This window comes from Oryx dammah, unplaced genomic scaffold, assembly GCF_014754425.2.
Source record: "Oryx dammah isolate SB20612 unplaced genomic scaffold, SCBI_Odam_1.1 HiC_scaffold_19, whole genome shotgun sequence".
Classification (NCBI taxonomy): domain Eukaryota; kingdom Metazoa; phylum Chordata; class Mammalia; order Artiodactyla; family Bovidae; genus Oryx; species Oryx dammah.
The window spans coordinates 92,280,517-92,307,912 of NW_024070203.1; the positions used below are offsets into that span (position 1 = coordinate 92,280,517).

General features: G+C 43.2%; 1 protein-coding gene across 2 annotated transcripts; it reads left to right on the forward strand.

The window, feature by feature from the left end:
- Window positions 1–471: 471 nt before the first annotated feature.
- Window positions 472–26,074, forward strand: IMPA1 (inositol monophosphatase 1). 2 transcript variants are annotated; one of them, XM_040261158.1, is made up of 9 exons: window positions 472–938; window positions 6,710–6,772; window positions 7,146–7,279; window positions 9,147–9,251; window positions 10,476–10,521; window positions 12,700–12,808; window positions 15,814–15,922; window positions 23,254–23,405; window positions 24,489–26,074. In XM_040261158.1, exons 1-9 carry the CDS (start codon window positions 849–851, stop codon window positions 24,602–24,604), a joined length of 924 nt encoding a protein of 307 aa, XP_040117092.1. In that variant the 5' UTR covers window positions 472–848; the 3' UTR covers window positions 24,605–26,074. The 2 variants fall into 2 exon arrangements, with proteins under 2 accessions (XP_040117092.1, XP_040117093.1); XM_040261159.1 differs by lacking the exon at window positions 472–938 and adding an exon at window positions 3,435–3,523.
- The last annotated feature ends 1,322 nt before the right edge of the window (window positions 26,075–27,396 follow it).

Below are 27,396 nucleotides of genomic sequence, written 5' to 3' on the forward strand. Positions count from 1 at the left end.
GCTTCCTTGGACTGAGAAATTTCCAAGTTACTTGAGGACAGTGGTAAACTAGCAGCTGAGGCCACTAGAAAAAGGCTGTATTTTCCACTCATTTGAGGTAGAGAGCTTGAAGTAGTCTTTAATTGGAAGGAGTGAGATAGTCCATCCATCTTATTTCACTTCCAGTACTCTGATTTTAGCAGCTCTGCCAAAGCAGTGGAACCATGTTTATTTAAATGAGGTTTAAAGAGGACTCATGACATTTCTGCAAATGCCTGGAAAATTTTATTTGGCTAAAACCCAACACTTGTCATCACATAGTTGGCAAGATTATTATTTTAAGATAACTGACGATGAAGAACCAACAATCTAATTTCTGAAGTTTTTTTTTTTCCATCAAGAAAACAAAAGCAACTTTTATTAGACAAATCAAGGTTGTCAAATCAGATACAGCATCATTCTTTCAAAGGAGACAACATTCTGGCTCATCCCACGCTTCGTGTCATTCACCTTTGAGAATTCTCATTTGCAATACGTTGGTAACAATACCCCATCTTCTGCTGAAGCTAAGAGAAGAAATCACTGCAAATACAAAAAGCCAGATAACCTGCTTCCTTGACCCTGCTGTGACATCTTCTATCTGTGCTATTTGCATTATGATGGTAAGACTGTATGATGCCAGCTGTGTTGTTTCAAGAAGAGGAAACATTGTAAGGACTGCAGACTAGGCCCTGCACCTCATGCGAAGCCGCCTCATCATGCCGACACTCCACATTCCCTGAGTGTGGACTTTGGAGTCGGTGTTTTCCACGCTTTGCTCTTGCTGTGTGACTTGAGGATAAATAAACCCCCCGAGCCTCAGTTTCCTCATGCATATGTTGCAGCTGATGATGTCTTCTCAGGAGCTGTCGGAACACTCAGGTAAAATAACGCGTGTGAAAACAAGTGCCTGGAGCATGGTGAGTCCTCAGTAAATGGTAAGTGACCAAAATAATTCTTAATAGGGGCAGTTGGTTCTGGCCAACAAATACCTATCTTTCTATCTATCTGTTTATCAACTATTAATCATGGGTTAACTATAGAGTATATTGTTCGGAAGAAAGAAAACTTGCCTCTAGGGAACCTTCTAAATTCTTCTGGCTGGACTAAGAATTAAATTGACGTGAAAGTGAAAGTTGCTTAGTCATGTCTGGCTCTTTGCAACCCCATGGACCACAGAGTCCACGGAATTCTCCAGGCGAAAATACTGGAGTGGGTAGCCTTTCCCTTCTCCAGGGGATCTTCCCAACCCAAGGATGGAACCCAGGTCTCCTGCACTGCAGGCGGATTCTTCACCAGCTGAGCCACCAGGGAAGGCCTAAGATGACATGAGACAGACGTAACAGGAGAAAATCAAATTTAATTTTATACTTACGAGAATTCCACAAACAGAGCCAGAGACCCCACACGCAGGAGAGGGTCAGAGGCAGAAAAGTAAAATGGTGGCTATATACCATCCTAAAGGAGATAAGTCCTGGGTGTTCATTGGAAGGACTGGTGTTGAAGCAGAAACTCCAATACTTGGGCCACCTGATGTGAAGAACTGACTCATTTGAAAAGACCCTAATGCTGGGAAAGATTGAAAGCGAGAGAAGTGGATGACAGAGGATGAGATGGTTGGATGGCATCACCGACTCAATGGACATGCATTTGGGTAAGCTCCGGGAGTTGTTGATGGACAGGGAGGCCTGGCATGCTGAGGTTCATGGGGTCACAAAGAGTCAGACACCACTGAGCGACTGGACTGAACTGATATACCATCCTGAGCTAAGGAATGGGATGGGTCCTGAGAGCTTCCAAGGATAGGAGAATGATAAGAAGAAAGGCAGATGTTTGGTGATTAGATATTTGCCCTACCCTATAGATGGGCCCTTTAGATAAAGTATATCTCCAGTAATAAACTTTTCTGAGAAAACCCCCCAATTTAAATTCTTCTAGGTAGTTAAGAGAGGGACAGTAATTTCTCTTGCATTCACCAGGTCTCAGTTGCCTTTAGCTCAAAATAATCCTCTTGCAAAAGTGGAACATTTGGAAGAGGCTCCTTATGAACCCCTCCAACATGCAAACATACAGTGTAGGTTTACACAGCATCAGTTCAGTTTAGTCGTGTCCGACTCTGTGATCCCTGGGACTGCAGCATGCCACGCCTCCCTGTCCATCACCAACTCGCAGGGCTTACTCAAACTCATGTCCATTGAGTTGGTGATGCCATCCAACCATCTCATCCTTTGTCATCCCCTTCTCCTCCCACCTTCAGTCCTTCCCAGCATCAGGGTCTTTTCCAGTGAGTCAGTTCTTCGAATCAGGTGGCCGGTGTATTGGAGCTTCAGCATCAGTCCTTCTAATGAATATTCAGGACTGATTTCCTTTAGGATTGACTGGTTATCTCCTTGCAGTCCAAGGGACTCTCAATAGTCTCCAACACCGCAGTTCAAAAGCATCAATTCTTTGGGGCTCAGCTTTCTTTGTAGTCCAACTCTCACATCCATACATGACCACTGGAAAAACCATAGCCTTGACTAGATGGACCTTTGTCGGCAAAGTGATGTCTCTGCTTTTAAATATGCTGTCTAGATTGGTCATAGCTTTTCTTCCAAGGAGGAAGTGTCTTTTAATTTCATGACTGCAGTCACCATCTGCAGTGATTTTGGAGCCCCAAAGCATAAAGTCTCTCACTGTTTCCACTGTTCCCCCATCTATTTGCCATGAAGTGATGGGACCAGATGCCGTTATCTTCCTTTTCTGAATGTTGAGCTTTAGGCCAACCTTTTCACTCTCCTCTTTCACTTTCACGCAGCATGCTGCTGCTGCTGAGTCGCTTCAGTCGTGTCTGACGACCCCATAGACTAGACGGCAGCCCACCAGGCTCCCCTGTCCCTGGGATTCTCCAGGCAAGAATACTAGAGTGGGTTGCCATTTCCTTCTCCAATGCATGAAAGTGAAGTCGCTCAGTAGTGTCCGACTCTTAGCGACCCCATGGACTGCAGCCTACCAGGCTCCTCCATCCATGGGGTTTTCCAAGCAAGAGTACTGGAGTGGGGTGCCACTGCCTTCATGCAGCATAGGTTTAACAAATAAAAGTTGCAAAGCTAGAGACATACCTCCAGTTTGTGTTTTGTCAAAAGAGTAGTATGGAATAAAAGGGAGAAAGAAATGGAAATAGGAAGACTGGAAGGGATGAAAAACGCGAGAAATAGTAAAATAGAGGAGAGGAATTTTCTTTTAATTACAAATGTATGGGCAGGAGAAAAGCACAGATGAGAGAGAAGGTGCAGACCCCGAAGGCCTAGGCAGGGCGGGCGGCTCCGGCAGCTCTGAGCCGCGGGGCTGGGGGCTGGGGGCCGGGGGCAGGGGTGCGCGGTGTGGGCGGGGCATGAGCGGGCCCCGCCTGTGGGCGGGCGGCGGGGAGGGACTTCCTGTCGGGCGGACGCTCTCGCGCCCCTCCCGCTGCCCTCGCTGCGGAAGCGCCGCGCGTCTGACAGGCTGGTGCGCCCGCCGCTCTGAGGTGAGCCGGGTCTCCCCGCTGCACTTGGGCGGGCGTGGGGTCGGCTGGCGCCTGCGGCCTCGCCCAGCGGGCCGAGGGGGTGGGCTCGGCCGGGGGCACCCGGCGCGGAGGCCGCGGTCGAGGGGGGCTGAGGGCCCGGGACGACCCCCGCGCCGCGGGGCCTCTGAGCGGCGGGTGCGGGGTGACCCCCTGCCCTCGTCCCGCCGGTCCCGCAGGCCCGGTCCGCGTCCGGGGCGGGTGGTCCCCGCCAGCCCTCGACCGCGTGTAGCGCTTCCGCGGACGGGCGGCAGGAGGCGGCGAGCGGGGCAGAGACGTCCACCGCGCCTCGGGGGTAGTCTCCGAGCAGGCGAAGGCGGACTCAGGGGCTTCCTCTGGGCTTGTCGTAAGGCTGGTTGAGGGCGAAGGCGCGCACACAGCTGAGCACAGTGTGGGGAAGAGCCCCGGGTGCGCCAGGGCTGACGGGCGGCGGCCGTGGGCTTCCAGGCGGGGCGGCCTCCTCAGCGTGTCCGTCAGAGGCGGCGCTCAGTGGCTGCCTGCTCACGTAACTTACGTGTTTGTATCTGCAGGCCGTACCTCTCTTTTGAGGTCAGCATCAAAGGCTCCTCGCGCTCTTCTAATTAAACTTTCGATCTCCCCACCTCCTACCCAGATCTCAGATTTGACTCTTCTATCGTTCCAAGTTTCGGTTAATGTCACGTTATCCATTCATTTGCCTAAGTGGGAAATCTGGGCCTCGTTAAACTCTCCCCCTCCCTCAAGCTCCGTATCCACTTGATTGCCGAGTGCCCTCACCTTTTCCTCCCTGAGCGGTTTCCCTACCGTCCATTCCTCCCTCCACCCCCGCGTCCGTCTTGTCCTGCGGCCCCCATGTAATGATTCCTCATGGCTCTCAAATCGAAATCGTGCCTCTAAGGGGTGGTAATCATGACATGACCCCCAGCCACATCCCTCCTCCTGTTCCTTTTAATCTCTGAGCTGTCACTTAGGCCTTTTGGTTCCGCTTCACATACCAGGAGTCCTGCAGTTGAGTTAGTCCTTCAGATCTTGGTTGAATCGTGTTCTTAGGGAAATGATATCTGGGACCTAAGACCAGGTCAGTGTTCTCCCGTTAGGTGCTTCTCATTGAATAAGTACTCAATGCATAGCTCTCGAATGATTAAACAAGTACAGCCTTTGGGTGGAGAATCCCCAAAAGAAGGGTTAACTGTTGACATGAACCTGGAAGAATTGGTAGGAGTTACACATATCAGTGCTGTGAGAAGGGGGAGATATGAGTGGCTTAAGCACAGTTTCCCGCTAGAAAGCAGATTCACCGTGAGAAAATCCAGTTCTGTTGAAGCCTAGTCCTAGTAGAAGGGAACAGGAGTAAGAATGAAAAGAAGAAAGAAGATCTTAGAAACAATTTTTGAACTACTCTGAGTAACTCAAAAAGTGGCTTCCTTCCAAAATCGTTTAAATGCTTATATTAAGAAACAGGCTTCCCACGTGGCTCAGTGGTAAAACAATCCACCCGCCCAGGCAGGAGTTGCAGCAGACCCGGGATTGATCCCTGGGTTGGGAAGATCCCCTGGAGAAGGAAATGGCAAACCACTCCAGTACTCTTGCCTGGAGAACCCCATGGACAGAGGAGCCTGGCGGGCTACAATCCATGGGGTTGCAAAGAGTCGGACATGACTGAGCACGCACACATATAATATATATATATTAAAAAGAAACAGCTAGCAGAAACAGCTCAAAGTATCTGCCAAAGGATTGATGCTTTTGAACTGTGGTGTTGGAGAAGACTCTTGAGAGTCCCTTGGACTGCAAGGAGATCCAACCAGTCCATTCTGAAGGAGATCAGCCCTGGGATTTCTTTGGAGGGAATGATGCTGAAGCTGAAACTCCAATACTTTGGTCACCTCATGCGAAGAGTTGACTCATTGGAAAAGACTCTGATGCTGGGAGGGATTGGGGGCAGGAGGAGAAGGGGACGACAGAGGATGAGATGGCTGGATGGCATCACTGACTTGATAGACATGAGTCTGAGTGAACTCCAAGAGTTGGTGATGGACAGAGAGGCCTGGCGTGCTGCGATTCATGGGGTCGCAAAGAGTCGGACACGACTGAACAACTGAACTGAACTGATCTGTCTTTTGCCCCCACCCCCATCCCCTATCCTCCCCATTCGGATACTGTGAGCACCATGATTGGGATTTCAGACCAGTCTCGGGTCTGAAACTCTGTCAGTTATTCTCAGCTGTAAAGATTACACAATTAGGGTTGCTTTATAAATGATGCCACACATTTCTGAGTCTAGCCTCTTAAAAAGCTTCATTGTCCTAGGTACAGATTTTAGAGTGTGGTTAAGCCTGTGGTGAGTTATTTAGTCTTCTCTGCGAAAGTCAGTGGAAAGTTGGACAGTTCAGAAGACAAAACTGTTTTATTTTTTGCCCTCTCTGAAACCTGCAGCAATTCCTTTCTAGCTTTATACATTTTTTTTAGTCCTGGAATTTTCTTCCCTCAGAATGTCACAGTGGAAAGAGCAGTGGACTTTCAATTCAGAATCGAGTTCAAATTCTGGTTGTGTCATCTGTCTATAAAACCTTGGGCAAATTAGTTATATTCACTGAGCTTTAAGTTCTTCATCTTTACAATCTCTTTAAAAATAATTTTACATGTACAAACCACCATACTGCCTGATACTCAATTAGTGCTTTCTCCCCCTTCCCTTTAAAACTTTAATTTCCATCCATGGTCAGTTGAATCCATGGATGCCAAAACTGCAGATACTGAGGGCTGACTGTTCCATGTATTCTTTTTCTAATTTTTACTTTATTCTTAAACCCAAATATGCATCTATCTTTTAGAATATTTCTTATGTCATTTCTTCTCCATTCCTCAAATGATTGTTGTTTTTTAAAGTGTGATATGGTATGGGCACTTTGAGAAACACTTTCATTGAGTACTTTTTGTTATGAAAATGTTTCTACAATAGAAGTGAATGAAGCTAGGTTACAAATGTTTCTTAATGGACCTGTGAATGAATATTGAAAAAAAAAAAAATTCTAGAATCAGGAGGAGGGTGAATCCTGAATGGAAGTATTTTGCAAATTGAGATGTTCTTGTGAACAAACTTCTGTAATTAAGACTTTTTAAGCAATTTGTAACTGCTTTGTCTTTGTATGTGTTGAATCTGTTGAGAAGATGGCTGATCCTTGGCAGGAGTGCATGGATTATGCAGTAACGCTAGCAAGACAAGCTGGAGAGGTACGAACTGAAAGCTCAGCCGTGATGTGATGGATGTGGGCAGTATGTGGGTGCCTTCTTAGACAAAACATGTATTTTTATTGATCTGGATTTGTTTTCAATTTACTTAATGGGTGAATACTTCCATTTTATGTTATTAAACATTTTATAATAACAGTTGTGTATCTAAAATTGGCTGTAAGATTCTATGGTTTTATACGTACAAAGTCGTAACCACTAAGGGTTTATTTTATGTACATTGTGGTAAGAAATATTTAAGAATACCATTCCAGAAAGATTGATTGTTTCAAATCATTTCTATTATTCATCTTTTAATTTGCTTTAAAATGACTTATATGCTTTTCTTATTTGCTTACCAAAAAAATCTTTTTAGGTGGTTCGTGAAGCGCTCAAAAATGAAATGAACATTATGGTTAAAAGTTCTCCGGCTGATTTGGTAACTGCTACTGACCAAAAAGTTGAAAAAATGCTTATCTCATCCATAAAGGAAAAGTATCCATCTCACAGGTATTGCTTATGTCAGTTTCATGTGATAAAAATGAAATCTAGGTTGGTGTCCAAGATTTTGACTTTAGACTCAGAAATTGACTGTGCTTAATTTAAGCTGAACTGGAATTTATTTGCAAGGTGTCAGAATCCCTGAGTAGGACTGAGCACCCAGGGAGGAAGGCAGAGCTGTAGGGTTGGGTTGGGGTTGGGTCAGGGTTGGGTCAGGGTTAGGCGCCATCGTTCAAAGCTGCTGATAGCCTCACTCCTGACTGCTCTCTTTGGATGTCTTACCCCATTAGCTCAAGGTTACAAATCATGGGCAAAAACATCACTTGCTGAACTTAGGGTTTTTTCCCCTAAGCTCAAACTTCCAGGGAGCAGTGAACAGGGGATATTTGGATTCCTTTTTAGAAAGAGGAGTGTTGGATGCTGGGAAGTTAGTGTGACAAATGTCTGTCATAGAGAAGATTTGAAAGTTCAGTTTCATTTTCTATATTGCGAACATTTTTAGGTGCTAAAGGGGTGGTAGCTTTGAGTTTGAGAGAAAATACTAAAATCTGTCTCTCTTACGGGCACAGAAATACAACTGAAATACTGTCATCATTTTAAAGTTTTAACATTGTCATCTGCCAGTTCGTCTTGATCATGCCATCAGCCTTTCCTGGTATTTCAGCCACTAAGGAGAAAAAAAAAGTTAAAGCTACATATGCTTTCTCTCAGTAAAAAGATTTATAGCTAAGAGAAAAAGGCATAAAAGAAATTCATGGTAATGATTATTAGGACTTTTCAGTTTTGAATAAAGGACATAAATAACAAAGAAAGTAGGAAAGGAAAGAAGAAATCCAATGAATTCAGACACCATTTACAGAGTTCACCTGACATTTACTGTGTAGTATGTTTTAGGAATGCATATTGATACAGTAATTTTGGTGGGTGATTTTCTTTATCTTTATTTCATGTTCTCTGTATTATCTGTTGCTGCATAGCAAGTTACTCTTTAAAAACTTAACAGCTCTAGACATCATAGAGTTTTCTAGGATCAGGAATATGGGAGTAGCTGGAGTGCGTGGTTCTGGCAAGGGTCTCATAGAGTTACAGTCAAACTGTCAATCTCCTCAAGGCTCAGCCGAGGCTAAAGGACCCATTCGCTTGTGGTTGTTGGTGACCTCAGTTCCTCGTGGCTTGTCTGCTGGCAGCTTCCTTCAGTTTCCTCACCACGTGGGCCCCTCCACAGAGCGGCTCACAGTGTGGTGAGTGGCTTCGCCTAGGAAGCAGAGGGAAGGGGAAGGAGGAGAAATAGAGTGAATACTATGGAAACCTCAGTGTCGTTTTGTCAGAGTCTTCAGAATTGCATGTTGTCACGTACGCTTTGTTCTTCTGGCTAGAAATGAGTCACTAAGTCCAAATTCACACTCAAGGCAAGGGACATTAACCTCTACCTCTTGAAGAGAGGGTTATGAGAGAATTGGTAGACTTAAACCTCCACATTTCCTTAGTAAGTTATCATCTGCAATTAAAGCCTTTTTTAGCATGTGTCTTTCCTTATGTTGGTAATACACTGGAGAATTTTGAATTCTGTCATCTTTCACATAACTTGTTCTGGGGGAAATAAAATTTTCTCACTTTCATCTGTCTGAAAGAAAAACAATAGAAAAGTGTAGTTGTGTAGACTTTTGTTATGTTTTATACAATGGCAACCCACTCCAGTACTCTTGCCTGCAAAATCCCATGGACAGAGGAGCCTGGTAGGCTGCAGTCCATGGAGTCACTAAGAGTTGGACACGACTGAGCGACTTCACTCTCACTTTGACTTCATAGTAGACTAAGGGTTTGAAAATTGTTGAAAACAGTGTAAAGATTCAGAATTTGTCATATTTGCTTTTAGTTTCATTGGTGAGGAATCTGTGGCAGCTGGGGAAAAAAGTATCTTAACCGACAACCCTACGTGGATCATTGACCCTATTGATGGAACAACTAACTTTGTACATGGGTATGTTTTTAAAATTTTAATGTTGTAATTACTGTTTGTATATTAACTGAATGGACTGTTCAATATGGTTTTCATAATCACATATATTTTAGAGAATTCTGTGATTGTAAAATACGTTATGCATAATTTTCATCAGCTGTGGATGAAGTAATGAACAATTAATGTTACAGACATGTGCAGTCAAGTGCCCTGTTCACCATTCTTTTTCTCATTGTTGAAACCACATAAAAATGTATGCAAGCAACATTGCTGCTTTGAAATCAATTAAGGAACTAACTCAGTACTAGAGTGTGCCTTTATAGAATGCATTTAATCCAGGAGAAAAAACTGTAAAAGAACATGGATTTAGAATGTGTGACCTTGTGACCTTGGGCAAGTTACTTAATCTTTTTAAGCCTCAGTTTTATTTTTTTCATTCTCTAAAATGGGCACATTGGTGGTACCTGCCTTATAAGATTGTTGATGGGACCTAATGAGCTGTACATTTATATAAAAACTTAATATAGTCCCTGGCACAAAGTAAGTATGTAATTCAGTATATGCTCAGAAGAATATGTTGAAAAAATATATGTATACAAATTAAGTATATAAGTCCAAATACATAGAAGAAAGCCTGATGGAATTAAGAGTTTCAACAAGGAGCCAAGTTTGGTGGGATGACACATAATTGTTATATTTGAAGTTGCCGTACGTGGCTGTACGTATCTTTACGAATAGAACTGTTAAAGCCATAAAGCTAAGAGGTAGGATCTATATATCATGGAATGTTACTACAGAAAGATGCTCATGATATGAGGTAACATACAGAAGATTACAGTACAGTGGATGGTATGATCCCATTTTTGTTGACATTTAGGCTATATTTGTGGAACTTGGCATTCAAAAAGTATAGAAAGGCATGCGGTGCCAAGTGGCCTTCCCACTTCCGACCCCAGCTTCTCAGAACCCATTTCTGGAGGCATCTGTTGTTATCAGTTTCTTGTGAATCCTTTCAGAGATGTCTCGTGCCTGGAGAAGCATTATGCGTGTATGCATCTGTGTATTCTCCCCCCAACCCCCCACCCCCGCACTTATACAGAGAGATGCACGTTGTCTACACAGTTCTGGGGAGGGATGAGACTGTTCACAGGAAAAAAAATTGTAAGCAGTTATATTATGAAAAAAAGTTTGTTGAAAATAAGTTCTATCTTGGTAAATTTGTGTGTTGTTTTTTTTTTTTTTAAGATTTCCTTTTATAGCTGTTTCAGTTGGCTTTGTGCTAAATAAAAAGGTATGTTGTTTAAATTTATGGTTGGTAAAATGCCTTGCTCTCATTTTCTGAGAAAGAGTAAACAAGTCTCCATAATAAATTTAGGTTTGTCTCTATTCAATATATGCAGCTGCATTATTTTGAAATAAAATACACACCTGCTAAACTTGTTGTGTTACTTTTTTCCAGTGAAGAAAATGTAGTGTCTTCCGAGAAGATTTTACAAGGAAAAAATATGCACAAGTAACTGAAATACGATTCAGTATTTAATCACCATTATATATGTGAATATGATAGGAATTGATGTAGGATCTAAAATGTTTAATGGAAAAGTTGGGTGCTGAGCTAGGAAGGCTTTAGTAGCCATTTAGTGAGGGGAAAGACCAGGAAGTGGTAGGGGCCAAGGATGATAAGAAAATACAAAGTATATTCAGGAACGTAAATACTTGCTATATCTAAAGCCCAATAGAGTACACTCTACACCTATTGCGTTTCCATGCTATTTGAGTATTTGATTAATTTTAAAAAAAATGAATGATGTTTACTAACACCTTACATAACTGTCTTCAAGGAGTTTGCGATATATTTGATCAACATGTACACAAAAGAGTTAAGAAAACCCTGAAAATAAAAACATAAAGTAGTGCAAATGAAATCTTTGTATTAATCAGTGAGAAATGATTGTATTAATCAGTGAGAACCTTCAAAAGGAGATAAGTGAGCATTTCTCTTATCATCAGAAGTCATCAGGCTGTTGAATTCCCAGTTCAGTGCAAAAGTTAGATGTCGAACTATTAAAAAATTTTTAAAAAGTACTCTTAAGAACATGAAGAGGGTATAACATATCCTGCCAGCAGTGGTTTGAGGAAATCTTCATAATAAATAGAAGGGATCTTAGAATTTGGTCATGTGAGTTGGATCATATTGGGAATTTTCCAGGTAAAGAAGAAAGGGAAAGCATTTTAATCAGAAAGAACAGTTTGGGGACGAGCGGGATGTGTATGGGTGACAGTGAGATGTTCGTTGTGCGTGAAACTCTGGGAACGGTTGGAGAAGAACTGGTGAGGTGAGCTCGCTGTGGTCAGGCCGCGAGGCACTGTGGTCTGTCTGTGCTGGAACACTTGGTGGCTTCGAGGTGGTCGGAAACCAGGAGAGGTTTTTCAGTGCTGGGTGCCGATAATTCCAGCAACATTAGAGGTCACACCAGGGGGGTGGGCAGTTCTGAACTGAGATGGAGGTGGTGAGAATAACTGAGGAAATGGCCAAAATCAGGAAGTGTTTTCAAGATAAAAGTGACTCGTGGGGAAGGACTGAGGCGTGTGTGATCGGGTAGTGAGTGAGTGTGATCTCTTTGGCTAAAGTTCTGCAAGCCTAGGTCCCGAAGCATGGCTCCTAACCTGTGTTGATGGGGTTGGTGGGAGCCACACATAGAGGGATAGTTGGCTTTGCGGACTAGAAAGAAAAACCTGTAAGACTCGAGAGAGCTAAAAGGGAATTGGAAGAAAAAGAAAAATGAAAACCCCTGAGACACACCACTGTTGGGGGTTAGGCAGAGAAGAAAGTCAGAAGAAAAAGTGACCCCAAGAGAGATCGGAGGTAGGAGGACACCACCAGGAACACAGAGTATGGGGTTAACTGTTGGTAGTCCACAGCCTCCAGGTCTTCAGAGAAGACGTTTGGTCCGTAAGAGTCCATTCACGATCTCTTTGCAGGGAGTTTCAAGAGATGCGTGATCAGAGCAGAAGCCAGATTGTAATGTAGAAAGAGAATGAGAGACGCAAAGTCTCGCCCACTGTTGGCAAAGAAGAGAGAAGGAGAAGGGAATGGAGGCTTGGTGAGGTAGGGCCACTGTGGCGAGAAGGTACCAGAACCAGAGCCCAAGAGGCAGGGAGCTGTTGATGGAGCAGTGTTCCAGGGAAGGATTCACCTTAGAAAACAGGGAAGATTGCCTTCATCTGAGGCGGGAAGGAAAGAGGTCAAAACGTATGCCCCGAGTTTGGAAATTGATGGGAGAGGAGTCAGGGTTCAGACCTGATGAGCTCTTCCTCAACTCAGCTGGGAATTAGCATTTTACATAGCCCATGGTCTAGCCATTTAAAAACATTAACATACCAGATATTCTTGCTGCTTTCTGAGAAAAAGTATTGATTGAAGAAAAATACTCAGGTTTTGTAAAGAAAGCTTGCATTCCTTCCACAGATGGAGTTTGGAATTGTGTACAGTTGCCTGGAGGATAAGATGTACACTGGCCGGAAAGGAAAAGGTGCCTTTTGTAATGGTCAAAAACTACAGGTTTCACGCCAAGAAGGTAGGTTTACCCTCTAATTTTTGGTGTGATTCATACCATGTACTCGTATGGTAACCTTAGAGTTCTCCAAGTGTTACCTGACTCGTAAGTGTGTCTGTTTTCTCTGTACTTTCTCATCGTGAGCACAGTTGAGGATGCGCTGGTGGAAGCTGGGAAGGCAAGGGCAGTGGAGCAGCTGGCTCCGGCTTTGTCAGGGGCCCTGGCGGAGCGAGAGTGCCTCCCACCCTCACGGCGCTGTTGGGTCACTGCTTCAGCCCCTGCGTCTCAGATTCTTTCTAGAATTCCTCTGCTCTGATGCCATTGGGACTAGTTATTAGTAAATTGAAAGGGAAAAGGCCCTTCAAGTTGGGAATCATTTAAAATGAGACATAAAGCTATTATATGTATAAGGATGGGTAAACAGCATCTTTCTACTGTATAGTGCAGGGAACTATATTCAGGGTCCCATGGTAAACCATAATGAAAAAGAATACGAAAAAGAATACCTAGATACATATATATAAAGCTATAACTGAATCACTTTGCTGTACAACAGAAACTAACACAACATAGTAAATCAACTGTACTTCAATACATTTTTTTTAAATGAGGCGTAAAGCTTTTTGTAATGAGCTTAGTGATCGGCCTTTTTAAGTCTGCTTTCTCTGGGACAGCTCACTGTATTTTGGAGGCACTTATCTTCCCTAAAGCAATCCCAACATTTTCCACAGTTTACACTTGCAGATTCGTTTCTTTTCTTTTTTTTAAGATTCTTTTATGTGCAGCAAAAACTTTAGAATCCTCCTCCGCTTTTATAATTTTTCTCCTCAGGCACTTAATTTGAGGGCAGATTTTGAATTTGTTTTCTTTTTATTGAACTCTAAGACCCCAGAGATTAGAAGATACATCCTAATTTTTGAGATGTTAACGTGAGAAAAATGTGCATTTTAGAACTGAAGGAATGTGGCAGCTTTTATAGAAAGAACTCTCTCCCCTTTTCTGTTATTCATCTCACTCAAACAGGTTATGTGGTCGTTAGAAGAGTTCACAGTTGTAAGCAAGGGTTGGAAGGAGCTGGTGGGCGCACAGGGAGTGTGAGGTGTCCCGAGAGCAGCCTGGGAGCCAGGAAGGCTGAGTGCATTGTCAGCTTCGGCCACGACACTCCCAAGAGAAGACGGAAAATACAGGGTCGTTTGTCAAGTCAGTGAATGGAGGTCAGATGATTTATTTTGACTTTATTGAAGTACAGTTGATTTACAGTGTGTCAATTTCTGCTGTACAGCGAAGTGGTTCCTCTGTACGTATTTGTACTCTTTCCCGCATTCTCCTCCCTTGTGGTTGATCACAGGGTGTTGAGCGCGGCCCCCTGTCTCTGCAGTGGGGCCTTGTCTCTCTGTTCTGTATGTAGTAGCTTGCGGTCCCCAGTTCCAAACTCCCAGTCTTCCCTGCCCCGCCTTCTCCCCTTGGGCGACCCCCAGGTGGTTCTCTGCCTGCTTCTGCTTCACAGGTATGTTCACGGGTCATGTTTCAGACTCCATGTGCAAGTGACGCTGTATGATATCTGTCTTTCTCTCACTTCTCTTAGTATGATAACCTTTAGGCTCATCCATGTAGCTGCAAATGGCAGTTTTTTGTAGTCGAGCAATATTCCATTGTGTATCTGTACCACGTCCTCTTTATCCATTCATCTGCTGATGGACATTTAGCTTGCTTCCATATCGTGGCTTGTAAATAGTGCTGCAGCAAATGTAGGAGTGCATGTATCTTTTCGAGTTATAGTTTTGTGTGGATATATGTCCAGCTAGATCATATGACAACTCCATTTTTGGTATTCTGAGGAACCTCTGTGCTGTTTTCCATAGTGGTCACACCTGTTTACATTTCTACCAACAATCAGTCAGTCAGTCAGTTCATTCACTCAGTCGTGTCCAACTCTTTGCGAACCCATGGACTGCAGCATGCCAGACCTCCCTGTCCATCACCAACTCCCAGAGCTTACTCAAACTCATGTCCATTGAGTTGGTGAAGCCATCCAACTATCTCATCCTTTGTCATCCCCTTCTCCTCCCGCCTTCAATCTTTCCCAGCATCAGAGTCTTTTCAAATGAGTCAGTTCTCCGCATCAGGTGGTCAAATTACTGGAGTTTCAGCTTCAGCATCAGTCCTTCCAATGAATATTCAGGACTGATCTCCTTTAGGATGGACTGGTTGGATCTCCTTGCAGTCCAAATGACTCTCAACGGTCTTCTCCATCACCACAGTTCAAAAGCATCAATTCTTCAGTGCTCAGCTTTCTTTATAGTCCAACTCTCACATCCATACATGACTACTGGAAAAACCATAGCCTTGACTAGATGGACATTTGTCGGCAAAGTGATAATCTCTGCTTTTTAATATGCTGTCTAGGTTTGTCATAGCTTTTCTTCCAGGGAGCAAACGTCTTTTAATTTCATGGCTGCAGTCACCATCTGCAGTGATTTTGGAGCCCAAAAAAATAAAGTCTCACAGTTTCCATTGTTCCCCCATCTATTTGCCGTGAAGTGATGGGACTGGATGCTATGATCTTCATTTTTTGAATGTTGAGTTTTAAGCCAACTTTTTCACTCTTCTCTTTCACTTTCATCAAGAGGCTCTTTAGTTCTTCTTCACTTAACAGTGGTACAATTTAGTTTTAATTTTTGTTTTATTTCAAATCTATATATAAATTATGTCTAAATTCTACTTTTTTAAAAAATATATAAGGCATTTGGTGGCTAAATGTATCATGCATGTAGGCAAACTGGTTATATTCTGCATTTGGGGGGAGGTAGTCTAAGAAGCTAGACGCCTTTTGATGATTATAAAAATGATAAAATGACTAGAAGAGAAGAAAAATTCATAAATATTTAAAGCCTTAGAAAGAAAGAAATATGATTCAACTAGGAAGAAGGATAAAAATGTCCAATTTGTTGAGCTACAAGTGTCAAACTTTATTATCAGGTTCTTATTTATAAACTGTGGTAATTATTTGAAACTTTTTCTTTTAGATTTCACCAAATCTCTCTTGGTGACAGAGTTGGGCTCTTCCAGAACACCAGAGACTGTGAGAATTATTCTTTCTAATATGGAAAGGCTTCTTTGCCTTCCCATCCATGGGTAAGCTCTTTTCACTTTATCCCTAAAGTTGAACCTTCTATTATATTAATGCTATAGTTAATTTGACATTCTAAGGAATTAATTTTTATTTAGAAATGAACTTTTAATTAATAGGCATGGAGTAAGTACCATAATTCTAATTTTAAAATGTGATTTTTAAAACTTTTATTTGAAAATAATTTGAAATTTTAAAAAATTTGCAGAAATAAAAACCTATAAGAAACAGCAGAATGCAGTTAAAAACCTATAAGAACAATTCAGCTATTGTTAACACTGTGCCCATTGCTTTATCATTTTCTCATTCCTTCTTTTCTCTTTCTTTGTGTGTATGTGTAAATATTCTCCTTTTTTTCCCCTCAACTATTTCATGGTAAATTACTTAGTGTGTGGCTCTTTATCCCTAAGTAATTCAGTTTGTTATTTCCTAAGAATAGGGATATTCTCTTCCATAACCACAACTACTGACTTCATAATTTCATCTGTCCACACATACTTAGTTTTGTCAGTTGATCTAACTATGTCTTCTATAGCACTTTTTTTCCTCCAGGGCAAGATTCAGTCTAGGGTTAGCTTTACATTTGGTTGTCATGTCTATTTCACTGCCTTTAATTGGAACATTTCCGTAGCCTAAGCATTACCCACTTTCTCTAAGTTTTCAAGTTATTTGCACGAGGTATGCTAGGTGGACTTTTATAGTTTATTTCTGGCCTGTCTTTATCAGTAGTTTTCTTCCCCCCTTATCATTTCTTATTTTATGTTACTTGTTCTTCTTTTTAAAAAATCTTGATTAAATTACTTGGCAGTTTGTCAGTTTTTTTTCAAAGAAAGAACCAGGATTTTGATTATTAATCTGGTCTGCTGTCTTTATCCTCCCTGCTTTATTATTTTCATCATTGTGCTTTCTTGTCATTCATTTTGTTGTTTCCTGTTTTTTTTTTTCCTTTTTAAGTAGAGAATTTATTTTTATGCTTTGATTTTTATTGAGGTGAGTATTTAGGCTATGAGTTTTTATCTGATTGCTGCTTTAAATGTATCTCACAGATTCTGATGTGTTTTCATTGCAGTTATTTTTCTGGTAACTTCTGTTTGTATTTCCCCTTTTACCCAAGAGTTGCATTCTTAAACTTCCATGGGGAAATGCTTTTTGTGCTTTCTTAGTTTTGTTTTTTAATTTGTAGTTTTATTACATTGTAATAAATATATTTCATGGAGCTTTATGTTTCCTTTTTAGTATATGATCAGTTTTTGTGGAACTCCTATATGCACTGGAAAAAAAGTACACTTTGTACTTTGATGTTTGGACTTGAAATCTACTTTGACATCAGAATCACAGTCCCTGCTCTTCTCATTGTTTCCATTTGTCTAGTTAATCTTTGTCCACCTTTATTTTTAGTGGTTTTGAAATCAGGCATTTTAAGTGCACCTCTTGAATACACCATAGAGTGGAGTTTTGCTCTATAATCTATTTGAAAATCTTTTCTTTGTAATAAAAAAGTTAGGCTTGTTCATTTATTTATATGACCATTTTGTTTGGTCTCAATTTTGTATTATCTTATGTTGTAATTGTATTTGTATATTATGTTATGTTGTATATTAAGTGCTCTGTGCTCACTTAGTGTATCCTCTTTTTATTCTCTTTTTCTCTTTATAAAAGATTCCATTTTGTTCTCATGGGTTTCTTTTATAGTAAAGCTCTTTATAGTGCCCTTAACGTTCTCTTTTCTTATGTAACCGTTCTGTTCTGTAAAGACTCCAGAACTGCTTGGCGCCGCCTATTGCCTGTGTAACATTCAGTGATTTTACTCTGCTTCTCTCTTTTGCTCTCCCTCTTAGTCTAGCTTTTTTTTTTTAACTTGTAGTCTTTCCTGTTTGTTGGGCATATTATTACTACGTATTGTCTCACCCATAGTCCCATCCTGTGGTCTTAGTTTTTCCTTTATAAAATGGTCACTGTCCTGTGGAGTCTTCCTGGTGTCAGAAGTTCAGAAACCATTGAATCACTGCATTCACTATTTATTGTGCACACACCAAAAAGACACTTTGCAAACCAGGAACACCCAGACCAAAACATGAGATGAGGCTCAGCCGTGTATTGTTATAAAGCAGCTTATACAGTGAGAAGGCAGTGACTACTTATTCTTCAAAACGATTGGCTATAATAGAGTTTTCTTACATGATAGGGAATTGATTAGTGGTTAACTCATATCCACCTTGAGAAACAATTTAAGGTTTGCTTGTAATTTTCAGAAGCATAAGCAAGAGATGATCCAGGTCTAGTTACTTTTGCAAAACGTGCTAAATTAAGCTTTGTTTTCATGACTAAACTGATTTGGTCTGCTCAGGGAATTTTCAAGGCTGGTCTCTGTTTTTTGTGTTAACACCTATCACCTGTGGATTGGCAAAGCTCATCCTCTAGTAGATTCCTTGGGAAGGGCTCCTGTGCGTGGTATGCCATGATTTCTGGCATGTTCCAAACTGTTTCCTGTGGTCTCGAAACTCCAAGCACAGCTTGGCTGGATAGAACATCCTTAGTGAAAGAAAGTATGGAGAATATTTCTTTAAAAATGCTGTTTCACTGTTGCTTTGCTTTGTATGTTGTTTTTGAGAAATCTGGTGCCAGTCTGATTTTATTGGCTTTTAAATTATTTCATGTTTTGTTTGGAGTCTCTGAGACATTTTTTTTTCTTTTAATCTTTCATGGCTGGCACTCTTATAAGGGTATATCTTGGAATTCTTAGAGTTGCTTGTTGTGGGATGGTTTTCTCCCTTTAATCGGTAGATTAATGTCTCTTTTCTTTTTTTCTGGCAAGTTTTCTTGAATTTTAAATATTAGTTCACTTACACTGTTTTCTTTTTCGTCTTCAAAGATTCCAGCAGGAACATTCAGCCACCTTTGTATCTTCTCTTCTATTACTTTCTCTCTGGCCCTTTTTACTTTCTTTTATTTTTTTCTCACTGCCCTTTTTCAAGTTTTCATTTGCATCTGTTCTCTTTAAGGGTACCTTGTTCTTCAGTCTTAATTTCTGATAAAGCTTTGTCTTTTTTTATTCCCCTTCATTTCTGAGTTCTATTATCTCTTATTTTCTCCTTCTTTTATTTCATTCACTTCTGGGCTTACTTTTCCTTTTGCAGAGCAACTTTATCAGCCAGAAAAAGCCCACACGCTTTATTATTAATGGTGTTTGGTGTCTCACTGCAGTTACGTGCGGCTGTGTCTACTTCTTCCCGTTTCTGTTCACTTTGTGATCTGGGTTCCCGGTTCTTTCTTCGTCAGCTCTGTCCTTCTGTGTAGTTTCTGTTATGAATCTCTGTCAGGTGTGGGAGGCGGGGATTGGCATGTCATTTTCTCTTTCATTTCTCAGGATTTTTCATTTCTTTTACTTTTTAAAGACTTATTTATTTATTCTGGTGGTGCTGGGTCTTCGTTGCCATGCTCAGGCTTTCTCTAGTTGTGACGAGCAGGGGCTGCTCTCCATGGCGGGCCACAGGCTCAGGCACACGGGCTCAGGAGCTGGGCTCGTGGGCTTTAGGGCACACGGGCTCAGGAGCTGGGCTCACGGGCCTTAGGGCACATGGGCTCAGGAGCTGGGCTCACGGGCCTTAGGGCACACGGGCTCAGGGGCTGGGCTCACGGGCCTCAGTGGTGGTGGCTCTCAGGCTCTGGAATGTGGGTCAGTCGTGGTGGTTTCCAGGCTTAGTTGCCCCGTGGCGTGTGGGGTCTTCCCAGACCAGGGATTGAACCCCATCCCCTGTATTGGCAGGTGGATTCTTTACCACTAGATCACCAGGGAAGCTCACCACCTCCTTTATTTTAAATTGAAGTGTAACTGTATATTAATTGTAAGTGGATTTATGAGGCAAAGTAAATCATTATGGATCAGTTTCCTTTTTTTTTTTCATTTTTAAAAAAAGGTTTAAGATCATAAATAGGTTGTCACAACACATTTCAGAATTGAAACAAACATTTTGACTGTTTAGGAATTTGGGATTCATTTAATGAAATGCACTAGATCTGTTTACTTCAGTGCTGTTTCTCGTGTGTTGCTTTAGGGAGTGATTTGATCATGACACGGCTCTCTTTTGAGGCCCTCTAATCTGCTGGGCGCTTTGCTTCTGTTTCTAGTCACTGCAGCCATAGCCAGACTGGTTATCCCCGTTCCAATGACAAGAAGAGTAAAACTTGGAGAAGAAACTTCTTTCAAAATTACGGCTTTTAAGCCGCTGAGCAGGGGAGCAAACTCAAATCTTTGTGATTCTGAAGATAGATAGATTCTTTTTAGCTCTATACCATCCTAACTGTAAAGGAGGATCAGACTAACATCGGATTCAGACAGAACACATTTGCAAAATCTAGGCCACAGCCTCAGTTGTTTGGCAATTTTACTTACCCATAAAAGATTATACTTCCTGATCAAAAGACTCTTGCCGGAGAGCCGCTGAGCTGCATCAGAAGTAGGCAGAAGCGTTGCATCTAGCATTGGTCTTCCAGCCCAGGGTTCCGTGTCTGAACAGAACGCTGAGAGATGATTTGTGGAAGATCTTGGTATTTTCTTTCTATGATGTGAGATATGAACTATCACATATCCCCTGAGAAAGTGGGGCAAGTGGACCATTCTTGATAACTGAAGACAGCCAGAATGTTAATTTGGGTTTATATATCTATGGACATTTTTAGAGTTGCTAGTTCTTAATTTGATATATAATAAAACTGTAGGCAGTAAAATGTATTTAAAAATCAAGGGCATCGTGTAATTCTGGTCCTTTTTTGTTGTTAAATTGTTTTGGCATGAAGGATGTTCTAGGCACAGTACTAGTTTACATTTATTTTTTAGATACAAAACAGATACCACATTATTTCTTTTTTAATTATAATTTTATTGGAGTATAGTTGATTTAGTTTCAGGTGTATAGCAAAGTGATTCAGTTACGCACATTCATATTCGTTCTTTTTTAGATTCTTTTCTCACATGGGTTATTCCAGAATATTGAGTAGCCTTTGCTGTGCTAGACAGTAGGCCCTTGCTGGGTGTCTGCCTTACATACAGTGGTGTGTGTTCATCTCAGCCCTGATTGATCCCTCCCCCATGTTTCTCCTGTGGACCATAAGCTTGCTTTCAGTATCTGTCTGTTTCTGTTTTGTGAATAAGTTCATTTGTCTCAGTTTTTTAAAATTAGATTCCATGTATCATACAATATTACCGACATGTAGAATCCTCTTATTTCTTAAAAAATAATGAAGGGTCTCAGTGAACAATCCTGACTGCTTTATTTTCAGAGGACTTCCTGGTGGCTTAGAGGGTAAAGCATCTGCCTGCAATGCAGCAGACCTGGGTTCGACCCCTGGGTTGGGAAGATCCCCTGGAGAAGGAAGTGGCAACCCACTCCAGTATTCTGGCCTGGAGAATTCCATGGAGAGTCAGACAGACATGACTAAGTGATTTTCACTTTCATTTTCAAACAATTAAAAAGGTTTTAGTAAAAACCATTTGAAAGTAGTTAATTTACAGACATGGCGACTCCTTTTTCTTAAATACTTCAGTGTGTATATTTTTGATAAAAGGGACATATGCTAAGATAACCACAACACAGTTATAAAAATCAGGAAATTAGCTTTGATATATTGTCTAATATAATGACAATTAAATTTTGAAAGAATTCTAATCCAAGGTCCAAGCCAGAATCATATGCTACACTTTAAGTGTTATTCTCATCAAGCTTTTCTTTTTTTTTTAAGATGTATATAATTTGGCTGTGCTGGGTCTTGGTTGTGGTGATGGAGGCTGCTCTCCACGGAGGTGCAGGGGCTCCTCCCTGTGGGGCCTCCTCTGGTCTGGACGCACAGCCCCCGAACGGGTGAAGGAGTTACAGCTCCCAGGCTCTAGAGCCCTGGCTCAGTAGTTATGGTGCTTGGGCTTAGTTGCTCCTTGGCACGTGGGGTCTTCCTGGACCAAGGATCGAACCTGTATCCCTGCATTGGCAGGCAGATTCTTTACCATTGAGCCACCAGGCCCTCGTCAGTGCCTTTTAATCTGGAACAGTTGCTTAGCCTTTATCTTTTATGACCTTGACATTTTTGAAAAATGTAGGGCGGTTGCTTTACAGCATGCCTTTTGATTTGAGTTTGTTGGATTTCCTCTTGATTAGATTTGGGTTATGCATTTTTGGCAGGAATGCAGCAGAAGCACTGTTAAGACACAGGGTACCTTTGTTCCAGTGTGTGTGTGTCTGTGTCTGTGTGTGTGTGTGTGTCGCTCAGTCATGTCCAACTCTTTGTGACCCCATGGACTGTAGCCCACCAGGCTTTTCTGTCCATGGGATTCTCCAGGCAAGAACACTGCAGCGGGTTGTCACGCCCTCCTCCAGGGAATCCCCCAACCCTGGGATGAACCCAGGTCTCTTGCATTGCAGGCAGATTCTTTACCAGCTGAGCCACCAGGGACGCCCTTGGTCCCATTACTGGATGCTAACTTTGATCACTTGGTAGTGATCTTGCCATCTTTCCCATCGTAATTATTATGTATCTTATAGGGAGATGCTTTGATGTGTAAATATCCATCGTTTTAGCATTTATTGATGATTCTTTCCTGAATCAGTTATTACTATAATGGCGGATAAAATGATGTCTGTACTTACCCTAACTTGGTGTATTTCCAAGGACAGGGCTCAGTGAGAAGGCAGACCTGAAGCAGGCCTCGCGGGCAGGCCTCGGCGTCAGCAGAGCCCAGCGGGGCCGTCACCTCCTGGGCACATACGCTGATGCCCGCGTGACCTGAAGCAGGCCTCACGGGCAGGCCTCGGTGTCAGCAGAGCCCAGCGGGGCCGTCACCTCCTGGGCACACACGCCGATGCCCGCGCGACCTGAAGCAGGCCTCGCAGGCAGGCCTCGGCGTCAGCAGAGCCCAGCGGGGCCGTCACCTCCTGGCCACATACGCTGATGCCCGCGCCGCTGGGGGTGGCCAGGAGCACACTTGCACGAAACTCCTACAGATGCCTTGTGTTGTGGGGCTCTCGTCCCCGGGTGTGGACCACAGTGACAAGGCATGCATGCCATGTTGGCGGAATTAGTGCATTTTCTTCAGTGTTTTTCTTCCCAAAGTATCATCATTTTAATGTTTTTCTTACACATGATTGCTTTGTTAGGCTTCATTCTGTCATTTATGTAGTGTATCATGATAATTAGGTTTTACGTATTTTGATTTTAAAATTAAGTACCACCCTTTTTTTTTTAAACAGTCTGTAGATTGGTTCAAGTGATCTCAGTCCCCACTTGAAACTGCAGCTAAGGAGGAGGCCTGATTTGAAGATTTATTTTTTCCCGTCTTGTCTGTTAGGATCCGGGGTGTTGGAACAGCAGCTCTGAACATGTGCCTGGTGGCCACTGGGGGTGCGGACGCGTATTATGAAATGGGGATCCACTGCTGGGATGTTGCCGGCGCCGGCATCATTGTGACTGAAGCTGGCGGAGTGCTCCTGGATGTCACAGGTAAAACTGCGGAACAGGAAGGCTTTGTTTTCTTTCCATACCTATGGGACTGTCCTCCAAATATGGCATTTGTTTTTAGATGTATCTTTAAATGTTTCCCTTTAATATTTTTTTCAATGTTTACACTTCAGCTCTTCAGGCAACACAAACCATGTAATTTTCTGCAGAATCAAAATAGGGAGACCATCAATATTGGGAGACAGAGGCAAAAATGAGAGGCTAACGGCAGTGTACAATTAATAATAATAAATGGCTAAGCCTCTTCGGGGAGTCCCTGGTGGCTCAGCTGGTAAAGAATTCGCCTGCAATGCAGGAGACCCGGGTTCAATCCCTGAGTTGGGAGGATTCCCCTAGAGAAGGGAAAGGCTACCCACTCCAGTATTCTGGCCTGGAGAACTCCAAGGACTGTATAGTCCATGGGGTCACAAAGAGTCACACACAGCTGGGCGACTTTCACTCTCACTTTCAAGCCTCTTCAACTATGAGTACCAGGAACTCTTGAGAGGCTATAGAAAAAGTCTGGAAAGGCACCGGATCTGAGGTCGTACCAAGATCCCTTAGAGTGGTGACCGTGGTGGCAGCTGAGTATGGGCTTCCTCCACCGTCACTTTCTGCCTTGGCCCTGGGGGGGTTACATACTTTCTCTGCACTGATGATGAAATGTTTAAAAGTAAAGAGTGAACCTGGGTTAAAACAGTTCACCAGCAGTCTGGGAGAAAAGCAGCAAAGAATGAAGGAGCTGGGTGGGAGAGCAGTGTGCGAGTCCCCGGCCTCGGCTTTTCTGTCAATAGACTCCAAGCATTACAGAGGCAGTGAGAGCAACGAAGGCAAGAGCGGAGCACAGCAAAGGAGAGAGGAGGACAGCGGGGCTCAGACCCTGCTCCCTTCAAAACGGGTCTCTAAAAGACGCTTAGAGACTCAGTACTAGCGAAGCTTAAACATTGTGCTTATGACACAGTGTAGGTTTTTTTCAAGATAATAGAAAATATTAAATGTTATGATCAACCATAGTACATACTGCCATGCTTGTTTTATTGGAATTATTTTTTACAAGATATAACCATTTTCCATATTTGATTTTAGGTGGACCATTTGATTTGATGTCACGAAGAGTAATTGCTTCAAGCAGTAAAACATTAGCAGAAAGGATAGCGAAAGAAATTCAGATAATACCTCTTCAAAGAGATGATGAAGATTAACTCTGACAGCTTCACACATTCAGTCACAGTTGCGTCTCTCCAGGTTTTCTGATGCATTCATAGTGTTACAAAATTCAGGACTTCTGTTTCACTTGAACAATATGATTGGTGTAAATTGCTTTCAGCATCCATATTTAAAAACTACAACTTGTTCTGTGTTTTACTAAGAGTAGGTGTGCAAGAGTGGATGAAATAGTCCATTGTTTTAAAAATGTCTGTGTGGTAAGAATGTCCTCTGGGAAAGTGTGCAGGCAGTTGGTGAGAGAGGTCATCATGTCAGCTGAAATAGCCAGTTAGCAATGTAGAGCTTCTAAGCATTTATGAGCCTGTGAAATTATGACTTACTGTTTCTGTGCATATGCATTCCTAATGAGACAGTTAACTTTTTGGAAAAAGTTTTTTTTTAGTTTCAAAAGCCATAGTAAATTAAATCTGTAAGAAGAATATAATGAATACTGCCTGGACCAAGATCTCTTTCTCTGCAGAAAACCTTGCTTTATTCGTCAGTGTAGCACCCAACATGGTACCTGTCAAATAGGAGGAGGCAATCCAAAAATAAGCAAAGGAAGACTGAGTGCTTTGAAGGCAGTAATTCCTAGTTGCTACAGAAAGAAATGAGCTGATCGCTGTGTGATTTTACTTCAGGTTCGGACATAAGAACTATCTGGTCATCGTTTTTATATTTCACACGACCCTTCCTGCTCACATTTCGTATCACCATGCCACTCCAGTGACTGCACCAAACAGAACTCGCCAGGCCGCTCCCGGCCGCGCTTTTAAGTGGACAGTGGCCGCAGTTAGAGCAGAGGAGAGCCCGCTGAGCCGCCGTTCTCGCGCGTGGGTCCGCGTGTGTCGGTTTCCTGCTGCACAGAATGTGTTGTCCCCAGGTCTCGTAGCGTCCAGTGGGGCCTGCTTACTATGGCACAGTTCTGGGGCCAGAGCTCCGGGCGCCTTAGCCAGCATCCTTTCCCCAGGGTCTTCCGCGAGCCTGCAGTCAACGTTGAACGGAGCTCTGCAGTGTCTCAGGGTCCGACGGGGGCCGAAGCGCCGCCTCAGTCTCGCGTGTGCGGCTGCTGGTGGCAGCTCCTTGCTGGCTGGTGGCAGCTCCTTGCTGTCTGGCGGCGGGAGGGTTGCCTTCCTCTCCATCTTCGTAGCTGAGCGTCCTCATCGCCGGGCGCCTGCCTTCCCCCAGAAGTGAACCGAGAGCGGAGGCAAGCAGGAAACAGCTGTGCCTCTTGTAACCTGGTCTCTGAAGTATCACTATCACTTCCTTTCTTTTTTGTTCAATGGATGCGGCCCTTTAAGTCGGCCACACGCAAAGGCTGGGGAATTCCCCGAATAGATAGCATCATTCTAGAATTCTCTCTCGAGCTCGACTCATGCTTCCAGAGACCGAGTGAAATCTCTCTCAGTGTGTTGCAGATGTCTCATTCTGAACGTGCCTCCAAATAAACTCAATCCCGGCTCCCATCTGTTCCTCTGCTTACATTTTTTCTCTTAGTTAACAGTATTTTACCCAGGCAGACAGGTGATATTTTTACCCTCCCGTGCCTCTCACCTACACACAGCTGGTCACCAGCTGTGTTCAGATGTATCCGGAAGCCTCTCTGGCATTTTTCTCCAGTTCCGCATCTCCACTGCAACACCTGGGCAGTTAGCTCCGGAATTACTGCAGTAGTCTTGAGTGACTAGAGCCCCCTCCAGTCTCTCCTCCACGCTAACACCCAGATCTCTCACTTAAAATCTATCACTCACATAAATAAGAAAAAAGATTTTTTTAAAAAAAGGACTTCTGTGATGGTCCGGTGGTTAAGAATCTCCAAGTCCCCTTGCAATTCAGGGGACTCGGGTTCAAGCCCTCCTCGGGGAGCCAAGACCCCCCTACTGCAGGGCAGCCACGTCCACAACTAGAGAGATGCCTGCCCGCAGCGACAGAGCCTGCCTCCTCGACTGAGACCCAGGTGCGATCCCCCTGCTGTGGGGCAGTGAGGTCCACAGGTAGAGGGATGCCTGCCCGCAGCGAGAGGAGCCTGCGTGCTGCAACTGAGACCCAGCGCAGCCCAAAAAAGCATGTTCTCAGGCAAGGATCCTGGGGTGAAAGCCCATGTAACACACACCTGGGCTTCCCTGTGGCTCAGTCACTAAAGAAGCCGCCTGCAGCGCAGGAGACCCGATTCGATCCCTGGGTCGAGAAGGTCCCTGGAGGAGGAGGTGGAAGGTGGAAGCCCACTCCAGTGTTGTGGCCTGAGGAACCTCACGGTCAGAGGAGCCTGGTGGGCTGCAGCTACAGTTGCAAGAGTCAGACACGACTTAGCAAGTAAACCACCACCTCCACCACTCACCAGATTAAATTTCTCTCTGATCCGTCATTTCCAACACGCAAACCCGAATCCCTCACTGATGCCCGCATCCTGGCACTGTTGGACTCCTGTACTCGCTCCTTCCAGCTGCTTTTGGCCGAAGCCCCACAGGCAGCCTGCGATCAAGCCACCACCAGAAAGCGCCAGAGGAGGCCTCCCACCCAAGCTCCATCTGCCTGGAATTCCCTCCGCCTACCACACTCAACCTCCAAAACGTAAGCCAAAGGTCACTGCCTCTCTACCCCATCTTTGGCTCACCTCTTCTTTCAGATTGAATGCAAACCCATATTGAATGTGTTTCAGTGAGTAAGAGTTTTTGTTTGTACATCCGTATCCCCACAATACTCTGAGCTCTTTGGGAGCAAGGATCCTGAGTAAGTCAGTTTTCTGACTGTGAAGCAGTAAATGTCAATATTTTGGTGGGGAAAAAAA

Bases quoted from the DNA above. Each gene is read 5' to 3' on its own strand.
- IMPA1 (XM_040261158.1), top strand. From the start codon at position 849: ATGCATATGTTGCAGCTGATGATGTCTTCTCAGGAGCTGTCGGAACAC. The intron at 6,773-7,145 runs GTACGAACTGAA...AAATCTTTTTAG, and splicing joins TAGCAAGACAAGCTGGAGAG to GTGGTTCGTGAAGCGCTCAA. The intron at 9,252-10,475 runs GTATGTTTTTAA...TTTTTTTTTAAG, and splicing joins ACAACTAACTTTGTACATGG to ATTTCCTTTTATAGCTGTTT.